This window comes from Hyperoodon ampullatus (assembly GCF_949752795.1).
Source record: "Hyperoodon ampullatus genome assembly, chromosome: 1".
Classification (NCBI taxonomy): Eukaryota; Metazoa; Chordata; class Mammalia; order Artiodactyla; family Ziphiidae; genus Hyperoodon; species Hyperoodon ampullatus.
Genome location: NC_136914.1, coordinates 81613253 through 81630048, shown reverse-complemented (window position 1 = coordinate 81630048; position 16796 = coordinate 81613253). Strand labels below are relative to the sequence as shown.

The 16796-nt window shown below is 43.0% G+C and overlaps 1 protein-coding gene across 5 annotated transcripts in view; it reads right to left on the bottom strand.

Annotated features, from left to right (window-relative positions):
• The window catches only part of TBC1D1 (TBC1 domain family member 1), a gene marked incomplete at its 5' end in the record, with an annotated part of 204786 nt that extends 189055 nt beyond the window's left edge, over positions 1 to 15731 (bottom strand). For all 5 annotated transcript variants that reach the window (XM_079701164.1, XM_079701165.1, XM_079701168.1 and 2 more), the window contains one exon: positions 15315 to 15731. In XM_079701164.1, the coding sequence (XP_079557290.1) occupies positions 15315 to 15731 (417 nt within the window). The remainder of the gene's footprint in view (positions 1 to 15314) is intronic.
• Positions 15732 to 16796: the final 1065 nt, after the last annotated feature.

Sequence of the window (16796 nt, the reverse complement as noted above, 5' to 3'; positions counted from 1 at the left end):
GTAACTATAATTACCATGCTGTACATTAGATCCCCAGAATTTATTCATCTTTTAACTGGAAGTTTATACTCTTTGACCACCATCTCTCCATTTCCCCCATCCTCAGCCCCTGATAACCACCATTGTACTCTCTCTTTCAATGACTTCAGTTTTTTTAGATTCCACATATAAGTAATATCACAGTATTTGTCTTTCTCTGTCTAACTTGTTTCACTTAGCATCATGCCCTCAAGGTCCATCCATGTTGTCACAAATTACAGAATTTCTTTCTTTCTCATGACTGAATAATATTCCAGTGTGTGTGTGTGTGTGTGTGTGTGTGTGTGTGTGTGTGTATCACATCTTCTTTACCCATTCATCTGTTAATGGTTGTTTCCATATCTTAGCTATTGTGAATACTGCTGCAATGAACATGGAAGCACAGATACACTGAGATCCTGTTTTCATTTCTTTTGTATATATACCCAGATGTGGGATTGCTGGATTACACAGTAGTACTGTTTTAAATTTTTTCAGGAACCTCCATACTGTTTTCCACAGTGGCTGCATCAATTTACATTCCACCAACAGTGCACAAGGGTTTCCTTTTCTCCATATCCAAGCCAACACTTATCTTTTGTCTTTTTGATGACAGCCCTACTAACAGGTGTGAGTTGATACCTCATTGTGGTTTTGATTTGCATTTCCCTGATGATTAGTGATACTGAGCACCTTTTCAAGTACCTGTTGACCATCTGTATGTCTTCTTTGGAAAAATATCTATTCAGTTTCTCTGCCCATTTTTTAATCAAATTGCTTTTTTAAAAATTGAGTTGTATAAGTTCTTTATATACTTCGGATCAGGGGTCCCCAACCTCCAGGCTGTGGAATGGTCTGCCACCTGTTAGGAACCCGGCCGCACAGCAGGAGGTGAGCAGCGGCGAGCAATCCAAGCTTCATCTGCCACTCCCCATCGCTCCCCACTGCTCCCCACCGCTCTCTACCACACCCCACTGCTCCCCACCGCACCCCACCACTCCCCACCGCTCCCCACTGTTCCCCACCACTCCTCATCGCTCCCCATCGCTCCCCACCACTCCCCACCACTCCCCATCGCTCCCCACTGTTCCCCACCACTCCCCATCGCTCCCCATCGCTCCCCACCACTCCCCACCACTCCCCACCGCTCCCCACTGTTCCCCACCACTCCCCATCGCTCCCCACCACTCCCCATCGCTCCCCACCGCTCCCCACCGCTCCCCATCGCTCGCATTACCACCTGAACCACCCCCCACCACACCCCCACACCCCCCGGGGTGTGGAAAAATTGTCTTCCACAAAACCAGTCCCTGGTGCCAAAAAGGTTGGGGATCGCTGCTTTAGATATTAATCCCTTATCAGATATATACCTTGCAAATATTTTCTCCCATTCCACAGGTTGTCTTTTCATTTTGCTAATGGTTTCCCTTGCTGTGCGGAAGCCTTTTAGTTTGATGTAGTTACACTTGCTTATTTTTGCTTTTTTTTGCTTCATATCTTGTTTCTTTCTTATGGTAGGCAGATCACACATCTCTGAGTCACTTCCAGCCCATCCTGGCCATGCTCTCTTTTCATTACCAAAATGGCTCATCAAAGCTTAACAAAGGGCCTCCCTGGTGGCGCAGTGGTTGAGAGTCCGCCTGCCGATGCAGGGGATACGGGTTCGTGCCCCGGTCTGGGAGGATCCCATATGCCGCGGAGCGGCTGGGCCCGTGAGCCATGGCCGCTGGGCCTGCGCGTCCGGAGCCTGTGCTCCGCAACGGGAGAGGCCACAACAGTGAGAGGCCCGCGTACCGCAAAAAAAAAAAAAAAAAAAAAGCTTAACAAAGATGATGCTGTCACCTGACAGCACTTCTGCCAGTCATGAAACTAGCCTTTCCCTTCATCCTGCTGCAGAAAACTGTGCAGTCACTCAAAAGGATGCATCTCTACTACAATAAAAAATGTCTAAAATATATCTATATCTATACCTACATGTGTGTATATATTTCCTATTATATAGATAGATAGAGATCGAAAGGGAGGCTGAGTTTAAAAAGATATGCGTAGAAATGAATATATAAATTGATTACATATAGAAACATTTGTTTGTATAATAAAAGAATAAAATCTATAAGGATATATACCAATCTATTAATGTTAGTTTCTCTCTAGGAGGTGGGATTAAACGGGAACTTTTAATTTTAACTCTGTACTATTTTTTTTATATTCAGCATAAATGTCTCTATAATCAGAAAATGTATTTATTTGGGGGGGAAAACAAAGTTGATGCCAAAAAATATGGGCTCAAATCACAGCTAAAAGGACTTAACTTACACACCACAAAGTTAACCAGTAGTAAAGACTACTCAGCAATCATGAAATATTTCCCCAAACTATCACCAATAATAATTCCCTGGTAATGGACATTGTCATCCTCTGTCTCCCTGTGGCAGGGGACAGTGAGGTATGACACCAGAAAGATTCAGATATCCAATATCTCAGCCTCAGGCATCTAGAACAGGGACAGAATCTTCCTCCTGGAGTCCACATAGGAAATTCACAGGATTGTCTCCCTGGGACCTATGTCACCACTTTGTTGACTACTTGGGACAGAACAGAGAGTAAGGAGTGACCCATCCTGGACTCCCATGGAGAGGAGGGGCTACACTCCCCAAAGGAAGGAGGTCCTCTTTCCAGCAAAAGACCGGGAGGGATAGGAGCGGAGGAAAGCACCAGCTGTCCACTGCAGACGGCCAGCGAATGCATTATCCTGTCAACAAATGCATGTCCAATTAAAGGACAATTCAGTTTTCTCACTTGCTACCAAGTAAATGTTAATAGTGACAACTATTCCAGCTGAAAAATAGATTCTCTACTCCTGGGGCATTAATATTCAAAGACAGCATCCAATAGAGGCTGTTCTTGAGTTAATTTCATTAGGTGGAGGCTGTAGGGACATAAGATTTGGCTTAAAAAGAATCAAGGCTGCTGAAATAGTTTTGACATTTTCCTTCAGAACTGATAAATAAAATTTAAGACATTCTAAAAAAAAAAAAAAAACTATCACCAATAAATGTCCCCAAAATTTGTGTTCATAAAAACCGAAGAAGAGAACTGTGAGCTGAGAGCCAATGAATATTATCTTATGAACAAAGACTCTGAGGGGAAAGAGGTTCAGGCGGGATGGGAAGAGAGGGATGGTATCTAAGACTGAAATCCTGACTGAACAAGAGAAATCTTTCCTGATGAGGAAGGAGAAGAAGAACAAAGAAATAAACTAATATGACTGCATAGAGGGTTTCCAGATGAGATTTGACTAAAAAACTAAAAATAAAAAAGCGGGGGCTTCCCTGGTGGTGCAGTGGTTGAGCGTCCGCCTGCCGATGCAGGGGACACGGGTTCGTGCCCCGGTCCGGGAAGATCCCACATGCCACGGAGCGGCTGGGCCCGTGAGCCATGGCCGCTGAGCCTGCGTGTCCGGAGCCTGTGCTCTGCAACGGGAGAGGCCACAACAGTGAGAGGCCCGCGTACTGAAAAGAAGAAAAAAAAAAAAAAAAAAAAAGCGGGGCACATCTCCAAGAATGAATACAAAAAGGTAACATCCACTCATTCATTCATGAAGCACCCACTCTGTAGCAGGCATGGTTCTGGGCGTCAGGGACTGGCCAGGAACAAGACAGGCAAGGGCCCTGCTCTCTTGTTTCTCAGGCAGGCAGGGAGATGGTAAACAAGGAAGCATATGAACCAACAAGATAATTCCAGATAGTGGTAAGTGCTACAAAGACATTAAAACTGGATGGAGTGTCAGTGACTGGTGCGGGGGTACTTTCCACTGGGATGCCAGAGGATGAGGTTGAACTGAGTTCATAATGATCTAAGGAACCAACCGCATGAAGAGCTGGGAGCAGAGCCTTCCAGGCAGAGGCAACAACAAATACAAGACCCCATGTGACAAAGGAGGTCGTCATGTTTTAGTAAAGTGAACATCAGGGTGGCTGGGGTCCAGAGAGCACTGGAAAGAGTGTGAAAAATGAGATCCACGTGGAAACCCCAGCAAAGATCCAGGATTTTAGTCTAAATACATGGGGAAGTCCCTAGAGAGGTTTTGAGCAGGGGAGTGGCATGAATTGATAGGTTTTCTAGAGATGCCCTGGATGCTTGCTTGGTGGAAAGAAGAAGCAAGAAAGGAAACAGGGAGAAAAGTTAGGAAGTACTGCAGCATTCCAGATGACAGATGATGGAGCTGTGGGCTCGGGATTAGCCATGGAATCAGAGAAGTGACAGATTTGGAATGGGTCTTGAATAATTTGGATAAGAGTGTGAAGGAAAGAGAGAAATCTAGGAGAAAATCTAGGAGAAAGATGACTCCTAGATTTTGGCTGTAGCAACTGTCATTGTCACGTAAGAGCTGTAGAAGACTGGGAAAACCATGGGTTGGTGGGGAGTAAATTCAAGGGTTCTATTTTAACCATGTTGAGTTTCAGATGTCTAATTAACAGCTAAGTAGAAATGTCAAGTTCGGAACTGGGTAGACAAGTCTGGAACTCATTGGTGAGTCTAAGCCATAAATTAACTTTGGGAGTCAACATCAAATAGGTGGTATTTAATGCTATGATGAGTTCATCTGGAAAGAGTGTCTAGAAGAGAAATATAGAAGGCTGAGTCTCAAGGGACATAAAACTCAGAATTAAGAAGAAGAAGAACAAACAAAGGAGACTGGGTAGAAACCACTATTGTAGTCAAAGGGAAAACAGGAGGGTGTGGTTTTCCAAAAGCCAAGAGAGGAGAGTGTTTTAAAACAGAAGAAACACTCCCCTGTCAACTATGCCAAAAGCTACTGAGAAACTGGATAAGAGAAATGCAGAGAACGGATCACCAGATTTCACAAGCTGGAGGTGGCAGGTGACATGATAAGAGCCATCAGTGGACTATGATCAGGACAGAAGTTCAATTGGTAAACCTAAGGAGAAAATGTGTGAGTGGAAGCAAAGGTAGCCACCATGGCAACTCTTGAAGAATGGAGCAGAAAGTTGGGCCAGTAACTGGAGGAAGCTGGAATGGGAAATGAGGTTAGGGGAGGGTTTGTTTGTAAGATGAGAGGTACCAGGATATACATTTTAGAAGACCAAGCAGAAGCAGATCAGGAATTTCACTTCTATGTTTTGTTTTGTTTTGTTTTTGCGGTACGTGGGCCTCTCACTGCTGCGGCCTCTCCCGTTGCGGAGCACAGGCTCCGGACGCGCAGGCTCAGCGGCCATGGCTCACGGGCCCAGCCGCTCTGCGGCATGTGGGATCTTCCCGGCCCAGGGCACAAACCCGCGTCCCGTGCATCGGCAGGCGGACTCTCAACCACTGTGCCACCAGGGAAGCCCTATGTTATTTTTTATATCATTCCTTAGGAACCAAGCAGGTCAGCATCAGTAGGACAGGAAATCAGAACCTGACTGACTTTTTCTTCCATTAGAGGCCAATAAACAAACTATTAAAACCTTTCTGGGAGCAGAGGGGAAAGTGATCAGAAGACATCAACATGGGTTCATCAGGAACAAGCTACTTCATATTATAATTATGGATCAAGACACTGCTTGGGGACTTCCCTGGTGGTGCAGTGGATGAGACTCCACACTCCCAATGCAGGGGACCCGGGTTCGATCCCTGGTCAGGGAACTGGATCCCGCATGCCGCAACTAAGAGCCTACATGCTGCAACTAAGAACCAGTGCAGCCAAATAAATAAATAAATAAATAAATAAAAAGACACTGATTTTTCACAAGACTACTGCGATAGCCTCCTAACTGGCTTCTCTCCTCTGTCTCTCATCCCTCTACTCCATCCTACACTGCAAAATCTAAAAACAAATCCAATTATTTCACTTCCCTGATTAATGCCTCTCATGACTGACACTTACAGAACAACCTTCTTAAGAAGAACACCCAACACCCTTAGCAAGGCAGACCAAGCCCTGTAAAATCTGACCCCAGTCTTTCCTTCCCGTCTCATCTCTGACCATGCAATTTGCAAAACATTAATCGCAGCAGCTCCAGCTACAGTGGACATCTCTGCACTTGTCCCGCTCTGGCTTGGCACATGCTATATCCTCTACTTAGGACATCCACTCAATCTGCACCCAACAGAGGGGAGTCTGGGGGAAAATGGATACATGTGTATGTATGGCTGAGTCCCTTTGCAGTGTACCTGAAACTATCACAACATTGTTAACCGGCTATATTCCAATACAAAATAAAAAGTTAAAAAAAAATCTGCACCCAACTCATCGCCCTGGGAAATTCCTAGGGGGTCTTTAAAACCCACTCAAATGTCTCATGGAAAATGCATTACATTCCGGAGGGCCCTTCCAGAAGACAGATCAATGACAAACAACTAGACATTACAGGAAACAACTTCATCTCAGCATAAGAGGTTTAGGAACAACTCAGTTGTCTGAAATGAAAGGGAACGTTGTCAGGAGTACCTTCCTCACAGTGGGGCATGTGGACATAGGAAGATGATGTCTTGCCAGGTGAAACCTCCATCCACGTCTACTGTTCAATAGAACCCATTTAATTATTTGATGGCTATCATTGTGAGGAGGAGCCAAAAATCTGTCTCTAGAAACTTCTCTTGTTCCTGGTTCTACCCTCTGGAGCAATTCAGAATTTGTCTATGTCTTTTTATACACAGCAGCTTTTCACAACTGCAGACACTTATTACACTAGGCCTCCTCCCAAGTCACTCAAATTTGCTCTTTCATAACTTACAGATGTTTGCTGACTCCTGGCAGTGCCACATTCAGAATCTCTATTTGGCATATAAAGCATCTAAAGCATCATGCTACTTCTTAAGGGGGCAATCGCAGCTTGATTTTGTACCCTAGCCCCCAACCAAGTACACGGTACACTGGTCGCATTCCAAAGAAAGAATTAATGTAAAATCTGCAACATTTCATGTTCATTGTAACTCTGTTTACAATAGCCAGGACATGGAAGCAACCTAAGTGTCCATCGACAGATGAATGGATAAAGAAGATGTGGCACATATATACAATGGAATATTACTCAGCTATAAAAAGGAACAAAACTGAGTTATTTGTAGTGAGATGGATGGACCTAGAGTCTGTCATACAGAGTGAAGGAAGTCAGAAAGAGAAAAACAAATACCATATGCTAACACATATATATGGAATCTAAAAAAAAAATGGTACTGAAGAACCTAGGGGCAGGACAGGAATAAAGACGCAGACGTAGAGAATGGACTTGAGGACACAGGGAGGGGGAAGGGTAAGCTGGGACGAAGTGAGAGAGTGGCATGGACATATGCCACTGTAAATGTAAAATGTAAAATAGATAGCTAGTGGGAAGCAGCCGCATGGCACAGGGAGATCAGCTCAGTGCTTTGTGTCCACCTAGAGGGGTGGGATAGGGGTGGGAGGGAGATGCAAGCAGGAAGAGATATGGGGATATATGTATATGTATGGCTGATTCACTTTGTTATAAAGCAGAAACACACCATTGTAAAGCAATCATACTCCAATAAAGATGTTAAAAAAAAAATCTGCAACATTTCAAATACCTACATCACTTGACCACAGGAAAGGAAGACTTCTGATGTCCTGCTGGAACTGAAGCAGCCAGGAAAGGGCTCCTGCAGGATGGGCTGCCCTGAAGTCACATGTAAGTTTTCTGGTATGTCCTGCATCAGGCTCCTCCCCCGAGCCCCACCCCCAATCCAGCCTCTTCTGAGGCTTTCTCTGAGCCAGGCCAGCTCTCCAGTTGCTGGCTTTGGTTGTTGGTTCAGGATCACAGGCAGCAGTTAAGTGGGGGTGGACCCCTAAGCATCCAGAAGAAAGAAAAATATTCAAACAAGAGAAAAAGCGGAAACAAGAGATTTATCTCTTTAATCATATCCCAAATTAGTGGCCCACAGAGCACTCATCCACTGCAATATGCATCTAGAATTAAAAATAGGTTCTTGAATTCCCTGGCGATCCAGTGGTTAGGACTCCATGCTTTCACTGCCGAGGCCGCAGGTTCGAGCCCTGGTCGGGGAGCGAAGATCCCGCAAGCCACATGGCGTGGCCAAAAAAAAAAAAGAAAAAAACAGGTCCTATCGAACCCGCGCCCGCTGACGTGGTAGTGCGGAGTCTTAACCACTGGACCACCAAGGAAGTCCCCAGGTCCCAGTTTTTAATGTGGTTCTTTCAGAGTAACTTTGAGCAAAATTCTATCATTAACAAACAGAAGGCAGCAAAGAAAAGGGGGAAACTTGACGTCACTCTGTGATAAATGTTCAAATTATTTCCAGAAATCCTTGCTAGGTAACTAGTCCAGACCTGACTAGTAAAAGGAGGATGCAAGCTACATATGTAATTTTAAATTTTCTTGTAGGCACATTCAGAAAGGTGAAATTAATTTCAGTATTATATTTGATTTAACCCAATATATATAAAATATTATAATTTCAACATGTAACCAATATAGAAAATTATTAAGATATTTTTACATTCCTTTTTTCAAACCAAGTCTTTGAAATCCACTGGGTTTTTGCTTGTTTGTTTGTTTGTTTGTTTTGCAGTACGTGGGCCTCCCACTGTTGTGGCCTCTCCCGTTGTGGAGCACAGGCTCCGGATGCACAGGCTCAGCAGCCATGGCTCACGGGCCTAGCCGCTCCGCGGCATGTGGGATCTTCCCAGACCGGGGCACAAACCCATGTCCCCTGCATCGGCAGGCGGACTCTCAACCACTGCGCCACCAGGGAAGCCCAAAATCCACTGTTTTGACACAGTACATCTCAATTCAGACCAGCCATAGCCATAGATGACTCAATAGCCATAGATGACTACTGATTATTGTACTGGACAGTGGAGGTCTAGGCTATAAATAAATCCTTTTAAGATACAAGTCAACTTTAGGTTCAAGATACTTGTAAAGTCTATTCTTAGGAACAGATTTATATTATAAAAATAATTATCAAACACAAAGCATTTGGTGAAAAACGCAAAGCTATAGAAAGTGATATGCATTGAAAATAAAGACTTCTAAAAAATTATCTAAGCACTTATCACAAGGTGGATGCTTCTGAAACCCTCAGACTCCTTTTTCAAAGTCAAAAATAAATTACATAATCAGTCCTGTGTCATGGACCCAAACCTTCCAACAAATACTTCGGAGTTCATGCAGTTCGGGACATTCTTTTTATAGATGAAAAAGAATCCCTGACAATCTCTGCACCCAGCAATTGACTTCTGTCTATGTGACAGACGGTCAAGTGCTGATGGACTGACATGGATACACTGCTCTGTGCAACCATGCACTGAGTCATAGCTGCCGAGTGGGCCCCCAAATGAAACCTTATATAATAACCAGAATGGATTAAAGATGCCCATTGGCAATTTTAACATCCATTAAAAAATCCTCCAAAACATATGCCACAAAGCCTTCTCAGAACCATTCCCTGAGTAGCAAAGAAAGACTATTGTCTGATATTTAGAAATGAAGACCCAATACAGAAAGGGCACTAGATAAGAGCTGCAAAATAATACTATGAGCTTCAGGATAATCACCCTCAGGAACAAAGCGCTCCAGCTCAATGTTATAATTTCAATCTTCGCTCCAGCAAAGAAAGAAAGTAACGAGCCAGCAAATATAACAGCCAAGCAAGAGATGCCACCGAAGCCAGCCTCTACTGAAAATCCTTAAATAAGTGGTGCATATTTTAAGTCATTAACTTAAAATTCCAAGCAGATGGGGAATTATTAAGATCAATGAGTAATGGGTAAAATGCAACTGAAACAAAGCTACGATCAAAAACAAAATTTTTTTAAATTGTTAATTAAATCATAAAACTCAGCCAAAGCAACTTGGGCTTTTAATATAGGGGACTTACGTATTAATCCTGCTAATCAAAGGAAAACAACTTCAGACCACCTTTTCGACTGATATGCAACACAACGAATCCAGAGTGTCTAGGTGAGGTCACTGTCCGTAAGTTACTGAGAAAGACAGTGTGCTTACAGGGCCTCATGAGAGAATACACTGGTTCTTTACTGAAAATTTCAAAAGGAAACCTTTATTGATCTTAAATTAAGCCTATAAATAGTTAAGTACTCTTAAAATTAGCAGTATGGGAGCCCACAGGGTTCAGTCTCAGATACAGATCCTCCTCAAGAAATGAAGTTTCGTTGTCAAAACTCATGGAAAAGGAAACCCATTCTTTCAAAGGACATTGACATTCTCTCAAACACATCTTCCTCAGTAACATTTAGTAAAGTCCTCTTCTAGAAGAAGACTTCTTTCTAGAAGTCTACCTCCCATGCAGTTACTCCAGCTCCTCCAACCCCCAACCCAAGCTCCTTGGCCGCACTTTTCCTTCCTCCTAATTCCTAAGGATTTAGTACTTTATTATGTCCCAGCAAGAGATAACACTTCCTCCTTGGGAGAAGGAGGAAAGAAGCTAGCAAGATTCTAGGGCTTCCCTGGTGGCGCAGTGGTTGAGAGTCCGCCTGCCGATGCAGGGGACGTGGGTTCGTGCCCCGGCCCGGGAAGATCCCACGTGCCGCGGAGCGGCTGGGCCCGTGAGCCATGGCCGCTGAGCCTGCGCGTCCGGAGCCTGCGCTCTGCAATGGGAGAGGCCACGGCAGTCAGAGGCCCGCGTACCGCAAAAAAAAAAAAAAAAAAGATTCTAACAAATCCAAGATGCTCTTAGGGAGGGTGCAGAAGGGGAAGCCAGTGAGCACTGTTGCATTAATGACACCAATCCCAACACAGCTATGAAACCCCTACACTGTGCCCAGACTGGACACCAGATCCAGAAGATCAGATCTGACTAATGTCAGGAACAGTGTTTGAAAAGCCAGGACAGGTTGTAGGTATAAGTCAGATGAAGAAGAATGGGCACTTATAGCAAAAGTAGTTCCACACACCCAATTTCTGCCTTACCCCGGGTCCCACGTACTGCCCACTGAACACCAGCCTACACTTCTCCTCCACTTATTACCAGCTCAATAATCCTTGCCATTCTCCATTCAGAATCCATTCTTTCCTTTTATTGGCATAAGACAGCAACATACAATGTCAGAAGCCTCAGCCCAACACTTCTGCTGCCTGCAACTCATTGCTGGAAAGTCTCTTAAAGGAAGCAGAGCTTTTTACTTTGTAGATTAAAAAAAGCACTAAAATGTAAATACTCTTCTGAGTGATCTACAGTAATACTCAAGGGAGTGGCAAATCTGATGTTCTTCTTAGAAGAGACAAAGCTGAAGAACTGCAGAAGGAAAGAATCTTGAGATAATTTTCTAAGACTTTACACTTTTTCTAGGGCTGAGTCCAGGAGGAACTCTTGATTTCTTTGCCATGTGATGGGGTAAAGACCTAGTCAGGGTCACCCATGCATCCATATGTTTCCCAGAGTGGATGTTTTCATTTCCTGCCACAGACCCTAACTCAAAACTAAACTTCAACCCACAACCTTATGCCACTGTGTTCACATGCGTGCTGAGGGATGTTCTTGGAAGTTATGAGAAAATGTAATCTATGGTCCAATAAACTTGGGGATTTAATGAACTAACGTACAATTGAAGAGTGCAATAGAAAGTACAGTGTTTCCCTAATACAGCAGTTCTCAGAGTGTGGTCTATACAACTCAGTGAACCAATATTTTCCAAATAATCAATGCATGATGTTACAGAATCATTCAGGCTTAAAAGATTCATTAAAGCACAAGATAGACTAATGGATTTTAATATAACAAAGTGCAAAAAGTGCTTTGATACGGTTTCAGATTTCATATTGCAACAAACCTTTAAGAAACTACCATTTGTCGAGTTTTGGTATAGTATTAAAGAAAAATATCCACAATTTTCTAAAAAGGTTATAAAATATTTCTCCTTTTTCCTACTACAAATCTGTGTGAGGCCAAATTTTCTTCATATGCTCAACCAAAACAACATATCACAGAAGAATGACTGGAGAAGCAGCTGAGAATTAATAGTTGACTATTGATCCAGACATGAAAGAGATTTGCAAAAAACCAAACAAACAAAAAGTAAAACTATGCCACTCTTTTTTTTTTTTTTTTTGCAGTATGCGGGCCTCTCACTGCTGTGGCCTCTCCCGCTGCGGAGCACAGGCTCCGGACGCGCAGGCTCAGCGGCCATGGCTCACGGGCCCAGCCGCTCCGCGGCATGTGGGATCCTCCCGGAACGGGGCACGAACCTGTGTCCCCTGAATCGGCAGGCGGACTCTCCACCACTGCACCACCAGGGAGGTCCATATGCCACTCTTATCACTAAATTTTTGGGAAAATACAATTATTTTTCACAAAAAAAAATTGTTTAGGCTTACATATATGGGGCTTATTTTGTTTTTCAATAAATTAAAACCTTTATAATTTTTCAGTTTTAATTTCTAATATAAAAGTATTAATAGATATAACCCACATTAAACTCTTTGGGATACTCAATAATTTTTTAGAGTGAAAAGGGTCTTCAGATCAAAAAGTTTGAGATGCTGCCCTAATATATTTTGATCATGGAAGCTTTTCTGTGTGGAACACCTTGAGCATATTCTATGGAACATACAATGGGAAACAGAATCTCATGTTGTGCTTATAAAACTATTCCTTTTCGTGTCTCTTCTCCCTAGACCTTCAATAAGTTAATTTATATGCTGCTCAAAGCGTTTCCTCTCACACAGTAGTTCTGTGCTTATGACCCTGGCAGTAAATGCATATATCTTTTCTGGCAAATACAGGTGGATACTGACCACATTTATTTAGAAGAGGCCATAATCTACAGAATTATTTCACTGAGCAAATGATACAAATAGGAGAAATGATGACATAGGTTAACATGCTCCTATAGCAGATAATCTTCTGTTATGAGATACCGTGCCAGGATGCCCCAAGAACATAAAGGATATCATGTCAGCTAGAATCAGGGCCAATTTGGTTTACCATTCAGTTTCCGACAACAGGAGAATCACTGACTGAGATGCTTATGTTACAAATTACTCTTTTATAAAACCAGCAGGATGACAGTAATTTATTACTCTGAGTACTGGCAATTTGTTTGTAAAAATTGTAAGCAAGCCAAAAATAACTTAAGAACAGATTCATATTTCTACCATGGCTTTTTAGAACACAGAGTAAGGCCAATTCTTTACTTTCAGCACGACTCAAAGCCCCAGTTCCAGAATTTAGTTATAAATCTCTCCTCCTGTCAGGTAGCTGAATAACTGGCTAGAAGCCTGGTCTCAGATGGCTATAAAAGATTTTGGGAAAAAGTCAAAAGTGTAAAGTGTTGAACAACTATTCCATGAAAAAACTCCCCCCAAGGAAACTCAGTCCTTATATAGACCTGGCACGGAGTACAGGCTGTTCAGTCCTCTAATTTTCATTCTGGAATCTGCCCAAATAAAAGCAACCATTAAATTTACTTATGCAGTTTTTTAAGTGTCTAGTTTATAAAAATGTTGCTCAAGGATGACCAGGATCTCATCCTGAGAGCTGAAGACACTCATCTTGGTCTCTTTTTCTTTTTACTTAAGACTAGAAGTGAAATTAGCATGTAATCTGCTTCTGATAAAACTTTCTTTAGTGAAAATTTTTATAGCCATAAATGCGTACTAGTTTTAGGTTCCATTCTAGTTCATTTAGTCCTCCCAGCAACTCTACGAGATAGAGACTGTAATTATCCCCGTTTTACAGATAAGGAAACAGGCTCAGCGTTGCCTGAGGCCACCTAGTTTACAGGTGGCAGATAGGACTAGAATCCCGGAAGTTAGTCCCTCTGAACTGGGACGCTGTCCCACCTGAGATGCATGAACAATAACATCGAATGCTTTTTATTAAGAAGATATCCTATTTTGTGCATAAAATAGTGGTTTTTAGCTCCAGATGAGCCATTATTTCAAAAAGCCTTCCTTATACTCCAGTGTGTTAAGCCCCATTCTCTGTCTTCCCATCACGCCCTGTCCACAGACCATGTGGTATTTACCTGCTGCCACTTCTGTCTCCCTTCTAACCTGTACTACATCCTCCCACCCAGTACCTGGAGCAACAATCTGAACGAGTGAGAGAACCAAGGAGAGAACAAACAAAAGTGAGTCTCCACAAATCCACTTAGTCACCAAGAATGTTAATTTCCAAATGAGGTTCGTGCAACATGGAGGGTATGCAAAAAAAACCCCAGTGGGGTGCAGGGAGAAAACACTAGCATTTCTCTTTCTATTCACTGACATTTACCACAAGGATTGGCATTAGCATCCTCAGAGTCTGCTCCAGTGTGTGGGGCAGACAGCCACACAGGCCGGCGAGGCACTCAAGGCCTAGCATGGGCATTCCTCAGCTTGTGGGGTTAGCAGCAAGGCCCTCACCTGCTTGCTTGCTTTCTGTAGCCAGTTTACATGGGCCGAACTGAGAAAGTGACTGTCGGGGTTATATTTTCAATTGTATCTAAAGTAACCCTCACAAAACGGCCAGGTGGCTTTGAATGAGTCCTGCACAGAACTGCAAAAATATGCTAGCAACAATACAAGCACAAATAAATGGGAAAATAGTAGAGCTGGTGATATTGTTTTTTACCATTTCTCATATAATATCTTTCTCACCCGTATCATAAGATATAACAACAAGCTGGTCAGATCAGACATGAAGTTAGCCAAAAAAAAAAAAAAAAAAAAAAACCTGAAAGTATCAAAACTTAGATTCATATCCACTATTTTTTACCAATGGTCTCTGCCTAAGTGAATATAATACCTTGGGAAACTGCCTAATAATACTCTTATACAGCTTATAAATAAATATGTTTTTGTTAACAAGATAAAAAATGTGGAGCTCGCTGATCTAGAACTTTGCTACTCAAAATGCAGTCTTCAAAGGAGCAGCGCCCGCGTCACCTGGAGGCTTGTTAGAAATGCAGACTCTCAAGGTCCATCCCAGACCTACTGGATCAGATTTTGCATTTTAGCAAGATCCCCAGGTCCTTCATAGGCACATTTCTGTTTGCGAAGCACTGCTTTAGAACACACATCTTAAATGATCTGAATCCTGATAGTTCAGCTCTTATGTACATGCTTAGAAAGATTTCTCTGTTGAATTTTTGAACTCAGAAACTTCTCATTTTAATATCTATTATCAAATGTTCTTCAAGACTATAAAGAACTTATCCCCATGAACCGAAAATCCAGTGAAATAATCTATGTATAACTACAGCATTAACTCCTTATTAATTCCAGTATCTTAAAATAAATGTTCTGATCCTGTACAACAAAAACTATCCAGCCACACCTTCATCTTTTTTGATCCCCACCTCCACTTACTTTTGTTTGACCGTCGGCTTTGAACACATAGCAGATACTCTGCTGATTGGCTGCATCGTCTTCAATCAGACAAGCAAAATAACTTGGGTCTTGACTGTTATGAATCAGTTTGTGAACTCGCTGAGGCTTACACTCGAAGATGCTGGAACAGATCAGTGGATCCCATTGTTGACTTTTTCCTGGCTCAGGCTCACATCTCAGTCCGGAGGGTGAAACACAAAGGTGGACTTGCTTGGTACCAGACTCCTTTTTGGAGGACTGCCCGCTGAGCCTTCGCACCTCTGCCACGACCCAAGGCAGCATGGGCATGGTGGTCAGAGAATGCACGGGTAAGAAGCCCACCAGCTGGAGGCTAAATTCCACCGAGACCTCGCTAGGAAACGGATGTTTCCTTGCTGTGAATGTTATTGGTTCCATGTTGGGAAAGGTCTGGAAACTCAGCAAAACATTGCCACTGTTTTCTGTTTTAGACCAAGCAATCTATTTTACATGCTTCTGATGCAGAATCCTGCAGGAGAAAAACAGAGGCATTAGAATTTAATGAAGTCACAGCATTTCAGAGCTTAAGAGGCTGAAACCCAAAAAGAGGAAGAAATAGATATTAGTTCACATACGCTGCTCTGTCTAGAAAGAGCTTTCTTGAAATCGTATTACATATAAAACCTGAAAATGTCGTAACTGTCACACTCACTACGGGTTACAAAGATCCCACCGGGGGACTCAGGTTAAACATAAGCCTCATAGAGCCAACAAAGGCCAGCACCATAGAAAACAATATAGTGCTGCTTGGACGGCTTTAAACCCTGATGCATTATTTAACATACTTTCAAGGAATTTTTTAAGATGATCAAATTCAGTACTGGTGGCTTCCCCCAAGAAAGTAATCTTGCAAGAAAAAAATATCAGCTCTCTATCATCACAGTCTATTGAACCAGTCCAGTTTTCAACAACTGACCTTATCACTTATGATACCACTGAAGCTTTAAAACGCTCTTCCTGACTTCCCTGGCGGTCCAGTGGTTAAGACTCTAAACTCCCAACGCAGAGGGCATGGGTTCCACCCCTGGTCGGGGATCTAAGATCCCACATGACACACGGCCGTGGCCAAAAGAAAAAAAGGCTCTCCCTGATGTAGCCTAGAGGTTCTGAATCACCAATTCAAATTCCATTAACATGTACTTGGCAACTATTATGTTCTGAACACCATCATAATTTTTTTTTTTTGCGGTATGCAGGCCTCTCACTGTTGTGGCCTCTCCCGCTGCTGAGCACAGGTTCTGGACGCTCAGGCTCAGCGGCCATGGCTCACGGGCCTAGCTGCTCTGCGGCATGTGGGATCCTCCCGGACCGGGGCACGAACCCGTGTCCCCTGCATCGGCAGGCGGACTCTCAACCACTGCACCACCAGGGAAGCCCTCATCATAAATATTTTGTTTCGTTCATGTACTTATAGTACATGAACGAAACAAAATACCTTGCATC